This window comes from Simochromis diagramma, unplaced genomic scaffold, assembly GCF_900408965.1.
Source record: "Simochromis diagramma unplaced genomic scaffold, fSimDia1.1 OVJJ01000026.1, whole genome shotgun sequence".
Lineage (NCBI taxonomy): Eukaryota > Metazoa > Chordata > Actinopteri > Cichliformes > Cichlidae > Simochromis > Simochromis diagramma.
In genome coordinates this window covers 10648446-10671149 of record NW_024386985.1, presented here as the reverse complement: position 1 = coordinate 10671149, position 22704 = coordinate 10648446, and the positions used below count along the sequence as shown (strand labels likewise).

At 40.1% G+C, this 22704-nt stretch overlaps 2 protein-coding genes across 3 annotated transcripts in view; one reads left to right on the top strand and one right to left on the bottom strand.

Moving 5' to 3' along the window:
• Positions 1-46: 46 nt before the first annotated feature.
• On the bottom strand, positions 47-14401 carry LOC120738775 (salivary glue protein Sgs-3-like). The gene is made up of 5 exons (XM_040040217.1): positions 14118-14401; positions 10283-10501; positions 6103-6529; positions 4807-4961; positions 47-1678 (listed from the first exon to the last, which is right to left on the bottom strand). Exons 3-5 carry the CDS (start codon positions 6491-6493, stop codon positions 1637-1639), a joined length of 588 nt encoding a protein of 195 aa, XP_039896151.1. The 5' UTR covers positions 6494-6529; positions 10283-10501; positions 14118-14401; the 3' UTR covers positions 47-1636.
• Positions 14402-16209: 1808 nt separating this feature from the next.
• The window catches only part of LOC120738762 (importin-13-like), a 29728-nt gene continuing 23233 nt past the window's right edge, over positions 16210-22704 (top strand). For both annotated transcript variants that reach the window (XR_005697050.1, XM_040040195.1), the window contains exons 1-2: positions 16210-16339; positions 16753-16839. Coding sequence is in view for 1 of the 2 variants with exons in the window: in XM_040040195.1 (XP_039896129.1) it covers positions 16771-16839 (69 nt within the window). In the remaining variant the exon portion in view is untranslated. The remainder of the gene's footprint in view (positions 16340-16752; positions 16840-22704) is intronic.

Below are 22704 nucleotides of genomic sequence, written 5' to 3'. Positions count from 1 at the left end.
AGTTGGATCAACACAGCCAAAAATGCTAATTAGGGAAATGCAGGGAATGGTTTCAAAATATCTTTAATCATAAATCACCAACAATCCAATAATTCACATCTGGCAGCAAAGCCTCAGGAAAAGCATTCGGCATTCGTTTTTACAGAAACCGACAATACAGGACTTAAAAATGATGACTGAGTTATACATTAGATCTTTTTAAATGGTTATAGCATAACCATTACTCTCACCAAATAAAGGAATGAGTTTGAGGATTGATGAGAATTAAAAGTGTAGAATTTATGCCAAAGACCACTGAATCTTTTATGGCCTGACACAAATTTTCTTTCATTTTCCTTTTCGGTGGCACAAATACTAAACTACAAACACAGCTGTAGCTCAAACTTATCAGCATGATTTAAACCAGAATTTAACTTGTATCAGTGGACAATGTTTTTTTTTTTTTTTCTAAATAAAGAGTAGTTAAAATGTGTTTTGTGTCATTGTGGGCGATTCAGTTGTCCTGTTTGTCACATTTCCACCCATTATATTTTTTCCCCCACGTGTTTTATATCCGTATTCTTTTGCTTGATGCAGATCAGTAGTATTTACAATACACAGGAAAATGAAAAACATTGTGTGGAAAGGCCACTAACGCACATCAGTCTGTCATTGTATGAAAGAGTGCCTTACGGTGAACATGCCTGAGGCTTATCTTCAAACACAGACGACTCCTAGCAGCCACTTGGCCCTCAGAGCGTGTGTTTAAATGGTTACTGGGAATGCCTACTTAATCTGGAAATTAGTTTTTGTGGAATATGAAAACAATATACATTAAAAGCTGTTCGTGTACTGTGTAAGGCACTCTCTCCTGGACTTAAAACACTGCACATATCAAAATCAGGCAAAAAAAGCCAGCAAAACCATTAAGGTAACAAAAAAAAGAAGTTAAATAAAACCTCCCATGCCTCTTTAACACACTTGCACACACAAACGTTCACCCAGCTATGCTGCCTATGTACACAAAAACCTTATCTTTAATACACAGAAAATTCTTCTACTTATGTTTTTTAATCTCCACTCCTAAAAAAAGTAAAGTGCAACCTTGTTAACAATATAATCAGGTGGTTTGTTTTGTTTATTTCTTCTCTTTAGCTTGCTGGCCTTTATTTCTGCCAGACTTTAACTGGTAAAGCAACATTAAACCAGTGAGCCACAGTAGGAGAGGCTCAGTCGATGGCCGTGTCAGATGATCTTCTGCTTTGAAACAACCTATTTTCAATTCTAGAGAAATCAAATATATTACACAACCCCAGCAACCTTAGATGGGCTGAATAATGTAAAGTTTACAGTAATGAACAAATGAATGAATGGATGGATGAAAAATTGGGAACACTTGTGATAACAGACAAATTTAGAAAAAAAATCCAAAAGGCAACATCATGGATATTTTCTTCATTGTCCATTGCAGTTTCAATCGGATCCTTTTGCCAATGATCTGGGTAACTTAAAGCAATCCAGAAATGTGCTTACACCTACCCAGGATTCTTTCTGTTTGGTGCAGATTAAGGAAGAGAGACCAACTTCACCAACCACAGTGGCCTGATTCTGGAATCTGCGAGGGTATTTGGACATCAAACATCCTATTGTGCCTTCATCAGTAGCTGTACATGGACAAAGGTGTGTCCTCCATATCATCCTATAAGAAAAAGAACGATGTAAATGCTTACACCTATGTTTACACAGTCATACTCACACTTTTGCCTTCAGGAATCACTTTGTTATAAGGCAGCAAATTATAACATTTTAATAGCTTTATTATTGGCTCATATTATTAACACTCCTGTCTGAGGGACTATTGGACTTTGGAAGCCACTAAAGCATTCATGAATCCTTCAGGAAGATGCAAGATAAACTGCTAAAAGGGTGTTATGGGCAGCAGAAGGAGGAGACCTAAGCCCTCGGGTGGGCTGGGGCTGTATACATGCACATAGGCTTAAATCATGGCAGGCTAAAAGTATCAGAGGCAACAGAGACAGGAGGACCAAAGGTGAAGACTGTGCAAAGAAGCCCAAGAGGCCGAATATTGTAGAAGGGTGGAAGGTGCACGCCATTGCAGCTCACACTGAGAGACACTGCCAAGTGTCTGGGATTGTGCACAGGAACATCTGTGCCCAGAATGTCCAATGAGGCACATCCCAAAGCGGTTGAGAGCAGGAGAGCAAATGTTCTGTAAGACTTCAAGTTCTAGACAGACAAGCTGATACTGGCTAACCAGCCAGATATAGTGGTAGTTAACAAGGAACAAAAGATGCCAGATGAGAGTCACTGCTCACCTAATGCGGAGTTTTTAATGGTCAAATGCAGACCTTATTATCTCCCCAGAGAACTCACCTCTATCATACTATACAACCAAAGCAGACATGACGCCAGACCACCAACCTCTGACTCTCTCCCCCACCGATGTAGGAGCGGTGCTGAGCAGGATCAATGTCCACAAGGCTGCAGGCCCTGATGGCATCCCCGGGCGTGTTCTCAGAGCGTGTTCTGGGGAGCTTGCAGGAGTGCTCACAGACATATTCAATCTGTCCTTGGCCCACACTGTGGTACCGGCCTGCTTCAAATCCACCTCCATCGTCCCGATACCCAAAAACTCCAACCCATCTTGCCTCAATGATTACCGCCCAGTAGCACTCACCCCCATCATCACTAAGTGCTTAGAGCGACTGGTCCTAGCACACTTCAAATCCTGTCTCCCCCCCACCCTGGACTCCCACCAATTTGCATACCGCCAGAACAGGAGCACAGAGGATGCAGTCTCCATCGCACTGCACTCTGTCCTCTCACACCTGGACAACAACAACACCTACGCCAGAATGCTGTTTATAGACTTCAGTTCAGCATTCAATACAATCCACCCCTCACAACTCATCAGTAAACTGACAGACCTGGGCATCAGTTCCCTCATCTGCAAATGGTTACTGGACTTCCTGACCAACCGCCCCCAACACGTCCGGCTGGATAACCACTGCTCATCTACCATCACAATGAACACCGGTGTACCACAAGGCTGTGTGATGAGCCCTTTCCTCTACTCCCTCTTCACCCACGACTGCAGACCTGCTGATGGTTCCAACACCATCATTAAGTTTGCAGATGACACCACGGTGATTGGCCTCATCAGTGACAACGATGAGGCCGCCTACAGGGAGGAGGTGGATCGTCTGGCTGAGTGGTGCGACAGAAACAACCTGCTGCTTAACACCGAGAAGACCAAGGAGCTCATCGTGGACTACAGGAGGAATGCTGACCCACATCCACCCATCCACATTAAGGGGATGGCTGTGGAGCGTGTGAGCAGCTTCAAGTTCCTGGGAGTCCACATCTCCGAGGATCTCACCTGGACGACCAACTGCTCCAAGCTGGTCAAGAAGGCTCACCAGCGCCTCTTCTTCTTGAGGACTCTGAGGAAGAACCACCTGTCCTCAGACATCCTGGTGAACTTCTATCGCTGCACCATCGAGAGCATCCTGACCAACTGTATAACAGTCTGGTACGGGAACTGCTCTGCCTCGGACCGGAAGGCGTTGCAGAGGGTCGTGAAAACTGCCCAGCGCATCGCCGGAGCACCACTTCCTGCCATAAAAGACATCTACAGGAAGCGGTGTCTGAAAAGGGCTGGGAAAATCATCAAAGACCCCAGTCACCCATCACATGGACTCTTCACCCTCCTGCCCTCTGGGAGGCGCTACAGGAGCCTCCGGACTAAGACCACCAGGTACCGGAACAGCTTCTTCCCCACAGCTGTCAGACTCCTGAACTCTGCCTCCTGACATCTGACCCACGTTAAACTCATGGACTGAACATACACACACCCACAATGGACAACTGTACCCTCAAACACACAATAATAACATGGACTGAACCACCACTCACAACCACTAGCACTTTATATAGCCTCTGTAGAAACTATCTACACCCTCACTTATCTTAACTGCACTACTGTATAGCTCTGTGTAAATAATCATTCTGTACATTCGATAATCTTTAATCCTACAACTGTTTACAACTTGCATAGTTCCCATTTCTGTATAGCTGTATATCTCAGATTCTGTAAAGTTATTTATTTCATATTCTGTATAGTTTTTCATATTTATATCCTGTTCATATCCTGTACATAGCTTGTACTCACTACAGCCTGTACATACTTATAGTTATAGAATATTCACAACATACTTCATACCGTGTACATTATAACATACCATAATAGACCCATTTCTGTAATATACTCACATATCTATATTATTGCTAATATATATTGTAATATATCTATATCACTAAAGCACTTCTGGATGGATGCAAACTGCATTTCGTTGCCCTGTACCTGTGAATGTGCAATGACAATAAAGTTGAATTCTATTCTATTCTATTCTAATCGCAGCAGCAACATCGGAAAGAATGAGCATGAGAAGAATGGAAAATGGAAAAGCCCTGTGGAGGGTAAAGTCCAAAATGGTCCCAGTAGTAATAGCAGCATTAGGGGCTGTAACCACCAAACTCAAAGAGTGGCTACATGAGATTCAAGGCACAACGTGTGGTTTCAAAGACGTAAAGGCCTAGAAATAACCCTCAAACTCCCAGGCCTATATTAGAAGCCTGAGGAAACGCTGTGAGTTTTAACTATATTAGGAAGAGCAGCAGCAGAAGTACATCTCCAGTCAGGCCAAATGAAAACTGTAACTAAGAGTGCATAACACATCTGTGCTTAACAACATCTGACAGGCTGAATATTTTCCAGTGTTGCTTGGATATGATGGGTGAGCTCACCATAGGTAGGTCCTGCAGCCTGCGGAACTCCGGCCCGTTGCCTCTTCGGCGCAGTTTGAGGAAGAGGAGCAGAGTGATGATGACAGCAGCAATGATGAAGGCTGATACCAGACCAGCCAGGAGGGGGTCTAATCCAGGAGAGTTGTGGGCCGTCCCTAGACAAGAAACACCAGAGACACATCAGCTGGGGCCATTTTTCTATTACCACACTGTATGCTGAGTAAACATGCTGGCAATGCAGCGTTTAGGGAGGATTTGACTTTGAAGTTCTGGTTAGAACTATATATAGACACTCCATGAGCCTGCTGAGTGTTCATCATCAAGCTCAGGACAGAAGTGTCAAACAGGATGTTTAAACTTGCCAGAACGATACTTAAGGTGAACAAGTAAAATCAGCAAGTCATTTTATTATTAAGGTATCATTTTAAGACCTTTTCAAACTTAACTAGAGCAGTGTATACAGCACATGAAGTATGTTACCATTTTATCCCAGGTTATTGTTTAATTTCAAAGACTAGCCTGACGTTTTCTCGGTTGTTTCTTTCCGCTAAGTATTTCTGGGCAGGAGGATTTCAGATCTGCGTTTCTGGCATCTCTGTATATGAATGTTGCTATGGAAGACTGTTTTGTAAACTTAGCTGTTTTTTTTAATATCCTTTGGTCAAAAGTAACAACAACCACAGAGCCACGAATGCTTGCTGCTCCTCTGGCTTATGGAAAGAGGCAATGTGCCAAGCACCTAATAAAACCACACAGAGTGAGACAAGCAGAGAGAATTTTACACTTAAACTGCAGTCAAGCAGCCTTGACAGCTGAGAAGAGTTAATCAGTTATTCATTTCTTTGCACCTATAGTCTGGCGTTGAAAGTACTCACCTAAGTACTTTCAAGGTGTTCAAATGAATGGTTTCTAAACCCTGTGTGGACTGTATGGACACAGAGAGAGCAACTGTTCATATATAAATCATTTAGTAAATAGAGCGACGGAGACAGACAAAAAGGAGAAAAACAGAAATCTTGAGGCTAAAGTCCCATGACTGCCTCTGTCCCTTTCTCAAACAAACCCATGATTGTGGAGTGCTTGGTGGTGACAGTGCTTGTAGAAGATGTAAACGGGGGGGTTGCGTGGTGTGTGTTTGCGTCTCTGTGTGTACAGCCAAAGACTGGCTTGTGCTGGAAACAAAGAACAGCATCTCCTTTGTTGTTAAGCCAATTCACTTCTGGCTCTGTCAATATCCTGGAAGTGAACAGTCAAGAACAAATTCATATACCAGCACAGAAGGTATTATGCACTTACCGTCCCCGTTCACGTTGAGCTGTGATGGGTTGTTGGTGTGGGAGCTGGTCTGGATGCTAGGCTGGGTGGACTGTCTGTCGGACTGTGAAGTGTTTGACGTTGGCTGGGAAGTGGAGGGCTTTTGGACGGAGGCGGTGCTGGAATTTGTGTTGGACTTGGTGGTGGTGGCGTTAGTGGTAGATTCAGGCTTTGGTGTTTCAGATGCTGGGGCAGAAGTAGCAGGGGGTGCTTTGGTCTCATGGTGTGATGTGTTTTGATTTAATGAGGGAGTCGGGGTGACCGGTGCACCTGCAGAAGTGTGCGGTACGTGTGTGGTGCCGATATTAATGGGAACAAGCTGAGGTGGGGCTGCTCTGAGAAGGTGAAAGTGTCGTATTTGTGATGTTTTCATTTTTTGCTAATGTGGTCTTAATGGCGTTGTCGGTTACTATGGAAAGAGAGAGAGAGAGAGACAATGTTATTGTCAAAATGATGTAGTACTATCAGGTAAGAAAATCAAGTCATGCCTTTAGTTTCCTGTGTTTACATTTCTGCCAGCACACCCAATTTAATTTGACCTATTTTACTTTGTAAAATAAAAAAAGCAGTGAATCTAGCCTTTATTTATAATAATATTGATTATTTAAAATTACAGAAAATAATATAAACAGTAACTATTACTATCAATTCACACAGGAAGTGGTTTTATTTATTTTTACGATAAACGGTGAAGAGTTCCAGGTGGTCTAAACATAGAAGATAAGATCAGTTTTTCCAAGCTCAGTATGGACTTAAAAGGCTTGCAGTGATAGCCAAAGAACTAAACCAGTCTCTAGAACCAGTGTGCAAAACGACAGCTTGCCAATAAGAGCCTTACAGTATATAACAACATATGCCTATAATACCTTTTACACAAATAAGATTTATTCATATAAAATCCATATAAACCTGAGGATAAACATCATCCAAGGGATTAAGGGTGGAGACAGAGATATGCAGATAAATCCTCTTACTGTAATCCATAATGGTGAAGCATATGGTTTCAATTTTCTTTTCCTGAAAATAGTCAGAAAATTAGATCTACTTCTGTTAAAGAAGCAGATCTAATATCTTAACAAGACTGAATGATATTTGAATGTAAGCAAAACACCGGAGATAAATGAATTTGTTTCACATTACTGTAAAATTGTATTTTTAAAAAATGTTTCTTTTTTTTTACTGTATTTTCTTTCGAAGAAAAAAAGATTAGAGGACCAGGATTAAGGTCATTTCTTCTGAAAACAGATGGTTCAATTGACTTTCAGCTACTCTGACACCTTTTCGATAGACTGCCATGAAATCCGTTCAGGTATTCATGGTTTTTTCAGAAGCTGTCTCCTGAAAACTTTAGTGACCGCTTGAGGCTGATGAAATGAAATGATCGTGGCTGGTGAAATCTCTTGAGAACTGTGGAATTCAATTTTGTACAGGATAAAATATAATTACTCTGATGATCGTTTAACTTTTATGTGGTGCCATCATCACATATCTGCTAATGTAATGCGGTTCTCATCAGCCTCGGCTGTACCTTTGTGCTGAAAGCATTTTTAATTTAACGTTTACCATAAATCACTCTAAACAAGACTTGCTTTCTATTATATGAAGCAAATGTTATCTATTATACATGCTAAATATCAGTGAATTAATTTACCTTATCACCTTTCAAAGTTATTTCCAATAGAATATTTTTTTCTTAAAATATAACTAAATATACACATGCAAAAGGAAAATGTATTTTCCTTTTCTGTATGCTGCTTTTTTAAAGCTAAAAGTGCTCGGTAAAGTGATATTTAAAGACAGAAGACTTCATACTTCTGGGTCTATAATACCTAAAACTGGCACCCAAAAGCTTCATGGAGAAACCTTATGATTACTTAAAAAGTGTGGATTTTAAGCTATTTGTAAGATCATATTGTGGCACGTTATATGGAGAAAAGTGCTGAGCAGATGTCTTCTGTCCCACTGTCACAGGTGGACAAAATCAGGCACCCAGCCATGCAGTTTGCTTTTACAAACATTTGTTAAAGAATGAGTTGTTTTAAAGAGCTTTCTGATTTTGAGTGTGGCATTGCAATAGGATGCCACTGTTACAGCTACTCAGTTTGCGAAATGTCTTGCAAAAAGGAAGTGTTTGTACTAGGATTCCACTGTTACAGCTAGTCAGTCTACGAAATGTCTTGCAAAAAGGAAGTGTTTAAGAACTACAACAAGGTGAGAGACCATGTAAATTTACAAAGTGGGATCAAAAAGTGCCGAGGAGCACGGGCATAGAAGTCAGCAGCGCTCTGCTGACTCAGTAGTTCCAGACCTCCTGTGACATTAACATCAGCACAAAAACTGTGCACCAGGAGCTTCATGGCAAGCTACTGTAGATGGAATAAGAAGGTGGCCTGCGCTATAGGAGCAGATAAGGCCAGTAAGTGCTTTTGAAACTAAAAGGACTTCAATTCAGTTTTAATGGTAGATTATGTAAAACAGCAATTATCTGATCTGCTTTTCTTCAAACTCTGGCAGCAACATCCTGGATAACATGCAGTTTTGTAATTTCTGCGTTCAGTAGGTCAGTATATACTTTAAACAGGAGTAAGAAACAAAAGCTGGAACAATATTTGGGTAAGGAAATTCCAAAAAGTTGATTCTGTTCATCTGGACGTAGCGTTTTCAGTGGGAGAAACATTTCTTCACTCATCCAAGTGACTTCTTCAGTCTCCAACACTAGCTTTAGGCAGTACCTGCCAAAGTGGGTTAAAATGTCTTGATGCGTGCTCAATTAAGAAGCCACTTGGACAAGTGACGAATTCTTTCTCCCGCTGAAAACGCTACATCAAGATGAACAGAATCAACTTTCTGGGAAAACCTTGAACAAGCTTTTCAGCTTCAGCTGTGTTTCACGAATGGTAAACAGCAATTTTGTCCAAGAATAATTATTAGCTATTAAATAGATATCAGAATCAAATGTGTCACTTAAGTTTTTTCCCTTCTGATTACATCTGTGCGGCTACAGGACAGAGGCTCTCTAACACTTGGCGCCTTACTTTGTCTTCATTTAACTTTAAACAGCTCATGTTCATCTATTGATTAGCAGCTGACACAGTCAGTTAAATTAAAATATTTCTTAAAATATTACGGACATATACAGCTGTGTGTATCAAGAAAGCAGCTACAGATATTCACACCATACTTATGAATCACAGTGGTAGCATATAATTACGTGCATGAGCATGCTAAGTATAACCTACAAGCACTAAAAATGAAAATTCACTTGCTTCCACTCTACTGAGGTAAGTGCTAATGACTTAAAAGTTAAATATGTCTGATGAAAACATATAACCACAGATATCTGCCAGCTTAAATTCTGCAGAAATACTGACTCATGTAAATGAAAATAATTGCGTATTAATAAAAGGTACTCAGCCTACAGATTTACTGATTAGGAGTCTTATGTGTGGACTGAGTGTGTGTGTGTGTGTGTGTGTGTGTGTGTGTGTGTGTGTGTGTGTGTGTGTGTGTGTGTGTGTGTGTGTGTGAGAGAAAGGCAAAGAAAGAGCTATCCATGTCTGTCTTGGGGGAGAGGATTTCACTTCTCTTTCTCACCCCCATGTGAAAAGTCGCACAGCATTTAATCACTTCTCACCTCAGTGGCATCTGAATCACCTCTTTCTCAGCTCTTCTCCAACTATATTTTGCCTTTATTCTCCAATTCCTATACAGTTAAGCTAGTCACAGCTTCTTTGCACTGCTCTTCTTCACTGTTTTGCATCATCTTTGCATTTAGTGGCGTTTCCTGTTCTGTACTCTGTTTCTTTAAAGTCTTAACTGAGCTCTCTGTCCCTGCCTGTGTTGTGTTTGTGGAATTACAGTCAACACTTAAACCCTGTCACTAGCCCTGTGGCCCACTTCTGGACGTGGAAAACGGTGATAAGGACTCTGTTAAATATAGCTCCTCAACTCTGAGCCACCTGCTGTTGTGCTTCCTATAAATTCTTCTGAAGTCTAACAAAACTTCCCGTACTGGCAAACGTCAAACAGACAGAAACAATAACCACGACAGCGCATCAGTTTGTTGCAAGTTTGCAATATTAGGCCACTTCCTAAACACTTTAGCCTACCATCATGTTTTGTAAGTGAGCGCAGGAGTAAGAGTTTGGAGGTGCATGCTTACCATTATCTTTCCCTGGTTCGGCTATGATGGTGATCCTTGTATTTTCTGTAGTTGTGCTACTGCTCACATTGACTGTGCCATTGGAACTTGCGTTTGTCGCTGGGCTGCTCCCTGAATGATTGGCAGCATCCGGGCCCAAACTAGACACATGGTCCAGAACTGGAGTTTGAACAGTACTAGGAGTAGTTTTTGAAGAAGGGGTAGGAGTATGCCCATCAGCTGAAGAAGTAAGGACAGAAGCAAATGTGTCATCTTATTAATATCCTTAAAGTCACAAATTATTTGTTCATTATTCCAAATACATATGTAGCAACAGGTAGTGTTCACACCCCAAAACCATTGTAACAACTCAGGGTCAACACAGGCTAATGTTTAAACAACCGAACAATGGATACTGAAATTAAAACATGCACACATACAGCTGTGCAAACATTTTAAGCAACAACAGTAAGGTATTAACAAGTGATAATGGCATGAACACATTTTGTGCAAGTGTGCACGTCTTCTCACTTCTTTTCAATAATAAACTAAATCAAAAAAATGGAGCAATGTTGGAGTGTATTTCGCTTAATTTTTTACAGTATTAATTCTCTTTTTTCGTAAATAACTTTCTTTATATTGTTTACACGATCGAAATATAAACTGAAAACAAACAGGGAGGTTTTTCAGCTTTCACAACGTCTGCTTACTTGAGATCAGAGATTTGCGGGGGTTGCAACATCCGCTCCAAAACTATTTGTTCATGTCGTTGCAGCAGGTTGCACTTTAAAAATCTTATTATATGTCTGGGATAAAACCCATCAGATGCCCTCTCGTGTTACTGCTGGAATCCAAAAGTCTAAAGAGCCCCAAACGTTTGCATAGTGCTTTATATGTAAATGTATCTGTCCTGAGTAAAGCCTCAAAATCATCACAACAATTATCGAACAGCTTCCCTGGATCAAACAAGGTTTTAGTGTCTGGCTAAAGAATTTGGAAAGAGAATCATCCAGGTAAGGAAATCCCAAAAAGTTGATGCTGTTCATCTGGATGTAGCATTTTCAGTCTCAGTGAGAATGAAAAAGTCATTTGGATGAGTGACGAAAGGTTTCTCCCACCGAAAACGCTACATCCAGACGAACAGAGTCGACTTTTTAGGATATCAAGTTGTATTTGTTTTGCAAGTCCAGAGTTTCTTTTGCATCAGGAGCCATAAATTCCCAACCATTTTTCGCATGTGACCTTTTAAAGTAAATCAAAGTAAACCTACTTGTGACCTGTAGAGATGTGATTAGCTTAGCCAGTGTGTGATGTTCCCTTTTGGGAGACATCTTTAGAAGGCTGACATGACAAACCATCCATAATAAAAGTATATATCTATTTTTAAAAAGTGTTTTACCAACTCAAGTTTAACCTTGCATCCTTTTATGAACTCTAACCTATAGGTCGTGAATTGCTAACTAAAGTGCACAGTCACAATGCTGCACGAAAAAAAAAAAAAATAGACACAGTTTGACTGCCACTTTCAATTACAAGCCATATAAGTTGTATGAACTAATGAAGACCTTCAGTCTTTTGCACTCTCTTTTCCCCCTCTGTGCTGACACATTTATCTCTACTGTACAAGGCTCCATTTCAGTTTCTCCCCTCCTTTGATGAAGACCAGAGCACTAATGTAATGTAAAGTCATTACCGTTCCATAACACACTGCCCTGATACCTTTCATTACTGCCATAATCAGTCACACAGCTCATCAGTAAACACAGTGAGAGAGCGAGGCAGTGAGACACAGACAGACCCAGAGAAAGAGAGAGTTGTGTGAACTAAATGATACCAAAACAGACACACTCATAAATAGACAGAGGTGCTTGGCTGTATAATACTGGCCTTGTTCCCTCACTTTAGCTCCATTAGCGAGCTTCCTAGGTCTCGTCTAGTAGGCTATGTCTGTTTTTGTACATGCATTTGTGTGCAGGGTAAAATCATGAAGAGAGTCACTGTTTCCACCATTGCACACGCCCCTTTTTAGATATTACAAGGGCTTACTCACAATCTTTCAGGCCAATGCAGCATGTACCTGGGGAGATAGCTTTTGCCCATTTGTTGACCCTGCCAGTGAGAGAAAAAGCCAAAAGTTTCTCTGTGAACAGATGTCTGCTGCTGCAGCACTGCTAGAAAAATATACTGCGATACAGTCTGTCTGAGACACATCATAAGCTCTGTTTTCTCAGCAAGTGGTTCTGGTGACATTTGAGCCAATACTGCTGAAGTGAGCTTTTTATTAAGTGAAACTGAAAGAGCTAAAAACAAACAGCTATGCACATGCTGCACTCAAACTGCCTACCATGTTTTTGGCTGTCGTTCTCATTCAATAGACCACATGTGAGAGCCTAAACTAACTATAGGTGTTCTGTTATTTTTTATGATAGCGAACTTACCTGGCGCATGCATGTTACAAACCGCAGGCAAAAACTTCTGTCCTAAACTAATTTGCACCATAAAAAACCCTCCCAGTAAAACTTAATAATTATCCAGCTCAGGGAATTTATTAGAATTAAAAATTAAGCTCAATGAAATGAAACATAGGGATTTCTTGTAAATGGAAGCTATTAAAAACAGCCTTTTTGAAACCAGGCACCGAGAGAGCTTCAACTTATATCACAGTTCTGCTTCATAAGATGCTCTATCTGTAGTTCTTTTCCTGAGTAAATATGACACCATAGAAATGAAACTTAAACCCAGCTCTGTTATACCGTGTGCATATTATTACATAGGTATGCTGGCTGCAGCATGATGTCAGTTACTGAACATATTCTTACTTCTGATCTGATCTAATTTTAAATAGTCTGTCTATGTTACTCTTATGTATTTAAAACTTGTGTTTTCCACAGGAGAAAAGATCTGATTGATTGGTTACAAAAGAAGGCTATATGAGTGCAGCATTGCTCATATTCTTTGCTTCTTTGCTATGAAAACTCACGGGGCTTTTTTTTATGGTGAATGCTAATAACCTGCCATCATCCCCTTCATTGTGTTTAATGCATACAGTAAAAACTGAACCTGTTACCACTGAACCGCTTAAAATCTCTTCATAAAGTCTGCATAGTGTACTGCAGAGGCGAGCCAATTAGTAGGAACCCAGTAAAATGACAGTGTGCTGCTGCACATAATTAGAGGTGTCATTTATCACAATGTACTTTTCCTGCTAATTTACAGCCAATAAATGTTCTCCAGTGGAGCCGTGCTGTTTCCTATTCATTTGAATTTCAGCTCGAGGAGCTGAAGGGACAGTTCAGCCCAATAAAATCTTTTCAAATGTCAACAGTCTCATTGTCCTTTTATGTGAGAGGTGGTGATGGAAGAAAGAAAAGAGAAGGCCGGAGGAAGAGAGAAAAGGGTTGTAACAGGTAGGAGGGGGCAAAAAAACAGAAGGTGGGTTAAGAGTGAAAGACAGGATGTGTGAGAGGTGAGTTAATGTAATGCAAGCAGAAAGAGGAAGAAGGGGAGAGGGAGCAAGGGAGGAAGTGATGTGCGAGATAAAATGTGGCTTGCTTGAACAAAAAGTAGAGGCGAAGATGTGGAGTAGAATTTTTAAAATAAATCTGTTCAGTGTAATAGCGAGTTCTTTGTTGCGTAAAATGAAAACAAAACAACAACACTGACTTCATCATTTAAACCCAGATGAGTTTTGTCATTTTAAAGCCGGACAGACATGACTAATAATGCCACTAATCCCCACTCTAACAACATCACAAGTGTCAGCAGGTGAGTTTGGCGTGAAAGACTATGTTTACTTTTTAGGCGCTGTAAGCATAAAGTTCGGGCATGTAGCATACAGAAATAAACTGCCCCCTACCGTGTACAGCGGATCCCAAGTAAATCGCTAGAAGCGCGCAAAGGGCAATCCAGAGTTTGGTCTCCATCATCTGTGTCCTGTGGCGACGCAGTAATAAAATCACTATACAAGCGTGGTTTCCTCTCCTCTTCTTCGCCCAGGACTCGCTTTTGTCCACAGTCGGACTGCAGACTTTCACAAAACAGTTTAAAAACCCGAGGCCGCTTTAGTGTCCTAACCGCGGCGGAGAAACAGTAGCTCTAACAGTGTGTGCGTGGCTGGAGGGACAAAGTTGAGGGAGGAGTGTGTTCTCTCTCTCTCTCTCTCTCTCTCTCTCTCTCTCCAGAACCAGTGCCACGTGTTCTTGGTTCAAAATAGTCAGCGAGTCTGTGACGCACAGGCGCACAAGGCAACGACGACGCAAACACGAGCCACACAAATCACAAATGTATTAAAGATCTGTTACATTGCTATTTATAGTTAATATTTAAGCTCCATATTACTCACTTCAACGAACTTTAACGTTGTTTTTCTTCTGTCCTGTTTTTTCCTCTCCATTCATGCCTAATTTAAAAATAACGTTAACTAATAAATTACTTCCTCAAATGCCTGTGATGCATTAGTAATATTGCACTGGCTATATAATATGTATTACTCCAGTTTTTTTCTCTCTTTTTGAAATAATAGGTTTTCGTAATGTTTGACTTATTGACACCTTTAAATCTGCAACAAATCCATGTTTAAACTGGCACTATGTTAAATCATTGTCTCACTAAGGATTCAGCTATGCAACATTTTAAAAAAGCTTCACTCGTTCTTTTGGGTTTATAACTTTATGCTAAAGCGGAATAAAAAAAATAAGAACGTTCTCGCTTCTCGTGATTTTTAAGGCATGATGGAAGTTTTTTCTCTCATCCACATGGGGGCGCTGTTGCTTTAAAGTTGATTCTTATAACAGGCCAAACTGTAAACTGCAACACACTGCTCTAGTTAGACTGATAAACTGAAAGCCATTTGTCTCACACATTTCATGTAGATATAGAATTATACTAAGATATTAAACTGTTTTGGGGGGTGGAATGAAGAATAGTAAACATATACACAGAGGGTTGTTAGGGCTGGGTTAAGGCTCTCAACTCTGCTGATTCACTGGTTTAAATAAGATTAGACTTGTGAGTCATTGATGTCCTACAACTCCTGATTCAATTTTAACTGCAATTTTCTTCAGTTGAATTGGATGGCTTTGTTTTTATTACTGTTTGCACACTATATATATATGTTTTAAATAGTTGTCTGTTGACAGTGATGTGTGGTTATCATTTTGTCCAGGAGAAATTTATACGATATGCACTTTAAAAAGGATATATTGGTATATTATATATTTTATTTGCATATAAAATAATAAACCTAATATAATAGCTGGGATAGGCTCCAACCAGCTGCAGCCCTGGAATGGATAAAGGAAGAAAATGAATAGATGGGTGAATGAATGGATTTGCAAGCCAAGTTCAGTAAAAGAAATAAAGCCATTGTTTAAAAAGCACAACTTGCTTGAAAACCTAAAGATTAAGATGTATTTGAAAACACAGGGTGGCATGGTGATGCTGAAGATTGTCTATTGAAATACAGTCCTGGGCCTTTCTGTATGGAGTTTGTATGTTCTATCTGATACCCCAGCTTCCCTGCAAAGAAGTGCATGCAGTTAGGTTAATTGGTGATTCCGAATTGCCTGGTGTGAGTGTAAATGTTTGGCTCTGCGACAGTATCGGTATATTTAAATTAAGGTAACTGTGGGCTGTTATTATTATTATTATTGTTAGTAGTAGTAGTAGTAGTAGTATTGGTAGTATGTGTACATAGATGTGTATTCCATCACTCGCAATCTATTTAGGGAGGAAACTGTCGCATTTAATGTTAATGGCTTCAAAAGGGCAACTCTGGACGATTTACATAATTTAACATTGTGATGACGCAAACAGTTTAGTAAGACTGATAATATATAACTAACTAATAGATTATAATAGCAAAATTCACTCTTTGCAGTAACGTATACATATCCTGTGTATTTAGTATTATGGGAATTTTACAAAATCGCTGTTTCATTTGCCTTGTTCATTGGTTACGCTGCGATTACGATATTTCCAACAACACGTGAACGTAGCAAAGGCTACTGGTGACGGAGCAGAGGCAGAAGAGCGGCGGGGAGCTGCCAGCATCGTCTCAGACCGTCGCAGGACAGAAAGGTGTGAAAATACTGGTCCACCAGATAGACTGGCGATAACACACTGAGATGAGATTGTTATGATAAAACTGTCACTCTGAAAATACCAGCGTCGCCGTCTCGCTTGGTTGAATTTGACACTAGGGTTGCGTCAAGTTACATTGCTACGTTAGCTAGTTTCGTGCTAGCACAGTGACGCTAGCAATCGTTGTAGTATTCTTACATAGTGGAGGTTAGCGACAGCTAGAAGAGCTAATGTTAGCTTGCCGGTTAGCCCCTCATGTCATCCTTATGACTACAATTAATCATATCGTAAAGCTAACCTAAACATGCTCATTGCTGTTGCGGAATTATTATGGAAATTACACACTTTGCGGGGGAAAGTTTAACGAAAGCTGCTGCTGAATGTGTTGCTCCTCTTTGATCATTTGACAGCTCCGTATCAGCGGAGATATGGAGACACCGGGGAGAATAGCAGCCACACCGGACGCCCTGGACTTTACGGTGGAAAACGTGGAGACGGTAAGTTTTTGCATCAGTCAGCTCAAGAGGAAAAGCAGGGGCTGTGTTAAAGATAATACGGGCGAATTAAGGGGGAGAGCAGGACGCTTAAGTGCGCCTTGTAGCCCGCTGTAATTACTTTGGTTAAGACTTTTTCTTACAATGCTGGTTTATTTAGGGGACGTGATGTTGCTGTGTTTACGAGCTGACCTCACCTAATTTAGCCTCGACTAAATGCTATGTTTAGAAAGAATACTGAAGTTGTAACAGGTTGTTCCATGCACATTCTCCTAAGTGCGCTTCAAGGTTTTGTTTATCTTTGTGAGATTGGTTATATTCAGCTGGTGTGTGTGTGTGTGTGTATGTGTGTGTACGTGCGTGTGCATGGCAGTGTTTGCAGCCAGGTCGCTGTGATAAATCTCCCTCCTTGGTGGCCGCTAACAGGGGCACAAGGGGATGGGTGGGGAGGCGGTGGAGAGTGTGTGTGTTCTCCTGTGGTGGATGAGAGCTGATGTGATAAAACTGATAGAGGGATGAGGTGAAGGAGGGAGGGGTCCATGTCGATAACAGTGCCAGTAAAGAAAGAGGAGGGGGTGAGAGGAGGTTGGGGATGCGACAGAAATGATTAGAGGCAGGTTTAAAGGAGAGAGGCAGATTCCTGTGGGGAAAATGCCTGGATAGATAGGTAGTGTGGTGTAATAAAAGCACAAAGAAGAATAACAAACACTGAGCACGGTCCTGTTCTGCCTTGGGATAATCTATTTTCACTTATTCATGTTTCATTTCTGCAAGTGGAGAGTATATTGTTTTATTGACACACCAGAGGAAAAAGATACTCCATTCCATGGAATTACATTTTCTAAATTTAAAGTTAACACTAACATATATTACATGCACTCCTTAAAATGTGTAATTAATATAACTTGAAGCATGGAGGTAAATTTTTAGATAAAGTAAACTAAGTCCAAACTCATATGCTTAGATATTATCATAACATTGTTCTGTTTTTATTTTGGGTTTGCAATATTGAAGTGAAACCTTGCTTACCAAAAACCCTTCACACATGCAAAAACAATGCCTGATATTTTTTTAAAAAAATGGTGTGAATCACATGCGCTACATTCAGCTTTCACTGACTCATTTTACTGTCTGAATCAGGTAGTCGTGTCAGGGTACTAATCATTCAGTAAATAATAGTTTTTAAAAAGTGTTTAAGAGCATCTCTGTAATGTCTTTGCAAATAACAAAATGTCATGTGTGGGTAGTGTTTAAGAATTTAAGGTCGTTATTCAGATTGTGTGACAGCTTGCACCAGCATTCAGTCTGTTCCAAGCCGTACAGCACTATCTGTAATCTCATGAACTAATATAGCATGCATACAGCACATAGCATCTGAAGTATAATTTCCCATAAAAGATATCAGCAGTTTTGTATTTATAGTGCAGTGGCATTTCAAAACTAATGAGATATTGTTAGTCTAAGGCTTGACTATATTTAGAAAGTAATACCGGTAGCTGAGATTTTTTTTTCTATTTTCTTATCCTTTCTTGTGAGTTTGGTGATAACACTTTGGTTATGGGATCAGTAGGATGCTAAGAGAATGGAAAGTGTCTTTAAATTTCTTTTCCTGCTTACATAAAAACATCCTTAGCATGTAAATCTGATATTTAACTTATTGTCTAATATGTTAGTATCAGCAGTAAATTACCTACTGTACAGTAGCATATGGCTTATGAATAAAAAGATAAATTGTAATTTTATTGGAGCAGTTGAAAAAAGGAGATTGTAGATGCAGAATTTTCCCTTTGCTGCAGTGGGTGTTGGGTAGTGTGTGCTTATATTATAGATGGTGGTGGAGATGATGGTTCCTGGCCCAGTGTTTCTATGTGTTCCATAGAGTGCTCTTTGTTCAGTCTCAGCTCTGTGAAACAAAGTGTCACACTGTCAGGATCTTTGTGTGCATAATAAAAGGGGTTCGAACACTGGCGTACATTTCCGCCCAACTATAATTATCTTTGGAGTCACTATGTGCCAAGAAAGGGAATTTTTAAGAGGAAATTCAGAGCGCCACAGTATGTTTTTAGGATTTTGCCATTTTTTAGCTCTCCCCTGAGACAAAATACTGCTGTACCACAGGAAAGAAGCCCAACACTGCACTGGATCGGCCCAATTCTTGCTCAAGGGAACTTTAACAGGGTGACTTTCTGTTACCGTAACTATCTGTAATCACCCCACACAGGATGCTGTGCACAGGAGACTGTCAAGGTCCATTTAGTATGGTTTAGCTCCCTGCCTCTCAGCTGGTAAAGCACCTCTGTCATTCAGTAACTGTAGGTAATTTCAGGATGAGATCTATGTAGTAGCAGGTGCAGGTTTAAGAAGTTTTATCACATTTAAAGGCTGAGGAGACTATTCACCCAGCCAGCTAACATATTATAGAACATAGCAGCACCCTAAAATCTGTCACTGAGAAATTACACATGATGTATTAAATAGTTTTTCAGTAGTGAGAGTGTAAGAGTTTTATATATCTTCTTGTGCTAATCCAATGCCAGTATTAAATGAATAACCTGAATTACTCACTGTGAGAAAGAGACTGGGAATCTTTTTTTTAATGTTTAAGTCTAGACATTAATAATTGGTTAATTAGCTCCTGTCATGTAAAGATACAAGTTAAGCGTTCTCACCCTCACCATCTTGGTATTTTGAAACAAAGAACAGGAGAATCTGACTGTGAAACTAAGAACACCGCGCTTTCTCGCAGCTTGTTATTGGGCCAATTGTTGGCCAAAAAACCTTCCCTGGGTAGTGTTGTTTCTTGACTCTAATAATAACCATAATTTACAAAATTAACATAATGTTTTAATCAACAGTGACAGAAAATTTCTATTTTTTTTACCAGATGCTTCAATTTAGATACCCTTTTTAAAGTTATCAATTGTAATTCATAAGTACTTCTGTGATACTAACTCACTCTCAGAGCTGAAAGGTTTAGTACGTTTGAGTTCACACACACACAGAGTTGTGCTGCAATGTTTTACAAACTGATTGTAGCTGACAGAGAGCCTGATTAGGAGTAGGTGCAGAGGAGTGGATCACAGTATCATCTGCATAAAAATGAAACTTTGCTTTAGTGATATTTTAATGGTCGTCAAACATTTCACATTTCTCTAGGGGCCACCGGCATGCAAAGAAGGCTGACCTTACCTCGATGACACGTAGGCTCACTAGGCGAAATGACGATCCCTGTAAAGTCCAGAATACATGGCTTCCACTCGCCCAATCTTTACTCCGAAGATTTGGGCCAGCTTATGCACTCCATTCAGTCTTGAGTTGTGGTTCCTCACCCCGCAGACAGTTCAACACTTGGGTGATGAGACATAAAAGTAATCATATTCCAAATAAACAAAAAAAGAGGGAAGTGAAGCCTGTAGGTGCTTGAGTATCCTCTTCTTGAAAACCCATCATCTCACACCTGCTCCTGTCATTTCATGAAGGGCAATTTAGTATGCCTGGAGGCCCTTCAGACTAGGGCTGTGCGATATGACCAAAATCTCATATCCCGATATAAGAATTCTATCGTCCGATAACGATATAAATCACAAAAATGTATAATTTTCTGTAAATTCTGTGAATCTCGGGCAGCTCGACTTGCGGGAAGTGTTTCCAGCTGCGCGTCATGTAGCTGGAGTCGAGTGTTTTTACAGATGCATGAAACTATACATTTTTAGACATAAGTTGTAACAGCCGCCGTTTTCTTTGTATTTATTACACTGCGTGCTGTGGGGAACAGCCTGTTCTAACGTTTGAGTGTAAGGTTTATTTTTTAGCACCTGGCGGCTCTTTTTTTTACTTCTCATCTGTAAATAATCTGCTCTTTCATGTGCTTCAGTTTATTTTGAAAAGTCTCAACAGGATCTTGAGCTTTATTGTGAAAGGTTTATGTGGAACATAAACAAGCGGACATGCGATGCTGTTACTGTCGTTGTTGCTAACCACAACGCATAAAAACAGGCGCTTGTCCGTCTGTAGTGTGGTTATATTAAATATAAGAGAAAGAGAGAACTTTAAGAAATTAATATAGCCACTACAGTGACCATCAAAAGGATGAAAAAAATATTGCCGTAAAGAGTTTATTTTGCGACACCACGAAACAAACGATAGCGTAAAATGAAACGATAGACGTTTTTATATGGTCATCCGATATATATCGTTATATCGAACAGCCCTACTTCAGACCCATACCCTTCACATCCTTGTGGCCAAATCCTTGGGTGGGTGGTACTGTGACAGTATTATGGTTGTTTATATCTAAGATAAATGGCAACAATCTTAGAACTGAATCATGGGACGCACCTTTAGTTAGATGAAGTAAAATAATATTAATGAAGTTGATCACAGTTACACCGAACATTAGCACAAATCACAGAGAGTGAAGTCAACAGGAAAAGCACACTTATGGGGTTTTTTCAGTTGTCATGTCTGTTAACTAACGTCAGCTCTAAATATCAGATAGATGCATTTCTATAGTAAATAAATATTATTATCCTCAATTCAGTATCTACACCTCAGCAGTCCTCTGAAACTTTTCAGGAAAATAAATGGTTTATGGAACAAGGGACTGCATATGGAGACATTTGGTACAAGAGATTTTTTTAGTGTTCATGTGACTGAGATATAATCACTCTTGGCAACATAGTATTCTTAATTTCTATCTTGGCTGTATGCTGTCAACAGCCACCCGCGCACACAAACTATTGTTCTTTGTTCCCTCATTAATCATCATTCGTCTGCATGTCTCTGACTCTCGCAGTGTTATCATGGGTCAGTGATGTGATCATGCCTTCTGCATACACAACCGTAGCTGCTACAGTGACACTTGTGGACAGATGGCTTGAAAATACACTGAACCTGACCTGCTGTGTGTGAACACAGTGTGCAAAGATATTTCCAAAGTATGTGTGTGGGGGGTTCCTGCTTTTATGCCTTAAAAGCATGCTGGGGAAGAGAGATTTCTTTAGTAAAAAAATAAAAATAAAAAGACTGCCTTTATTTTAGATCTGCCTGCCTCTATTAGTCCAAATCTGCTGCTATGCACGTTTTGTTATTTTAATAAGATCATTTTTAATTTGTAATGGCTCTCACCTCCTGGATTTGCTTCATATTTGGTATTTAGTAAATTATAGGTGAAGTATTATAGCTATTTGTTTTGGTAGTGAGGATTCAGCTAGATAGTGAATCTGTCTGATGGAGGCATGTTTTTTTTTTTTTTTTGTTTTGTTTTTTTTACCTACACGCCCTTTCCCTTCCTACAGTGGTGAGGAGGCTAATGACCTTTGACAGTGTCTGCCAAGAGCTCGGCTTCCTCAGCTGAAGCCAGGAGGTTCAGGCATTTTGCGACCATCTGTAGATACAACTACCTCTATCAACTGCAAGTAAAATTGAGGGCCGGTGTTTTTAAGGATGTGGGTTTTCTTCTTTTCTTCTTGTTTTAAGAACCAGTTAACAGTAGACAATACAGTTGTTTGAGATTTTTGAGTTGTCTCGTGTGATTTATAGGAAAAGACGAGCAGTGGTTCTTTGTCAGCAGATTAAAGAAGCAAACTGAGCAGACTGTTTAGCATGGTGTGCTTTGATAATAAACCTCGGAAGGACAGAGCAGCTCAGACACAGCGCTGTTCAGGATTAAATAAGGAGAAGTCTGCGATCACACAGTGGAGTTAAAAGCTGCTGTTTATGACTCGAATTACATCAATGGCACAGTGGAACTGACTAAACCGTTTTTTATACATCTAATATTTTTATGTTTGATCTATGTCTTAATTGGTATATGAGTTAAAGCTGGACCTGAATATTCATCTACCGGTATTCAGATTTGCATTAACA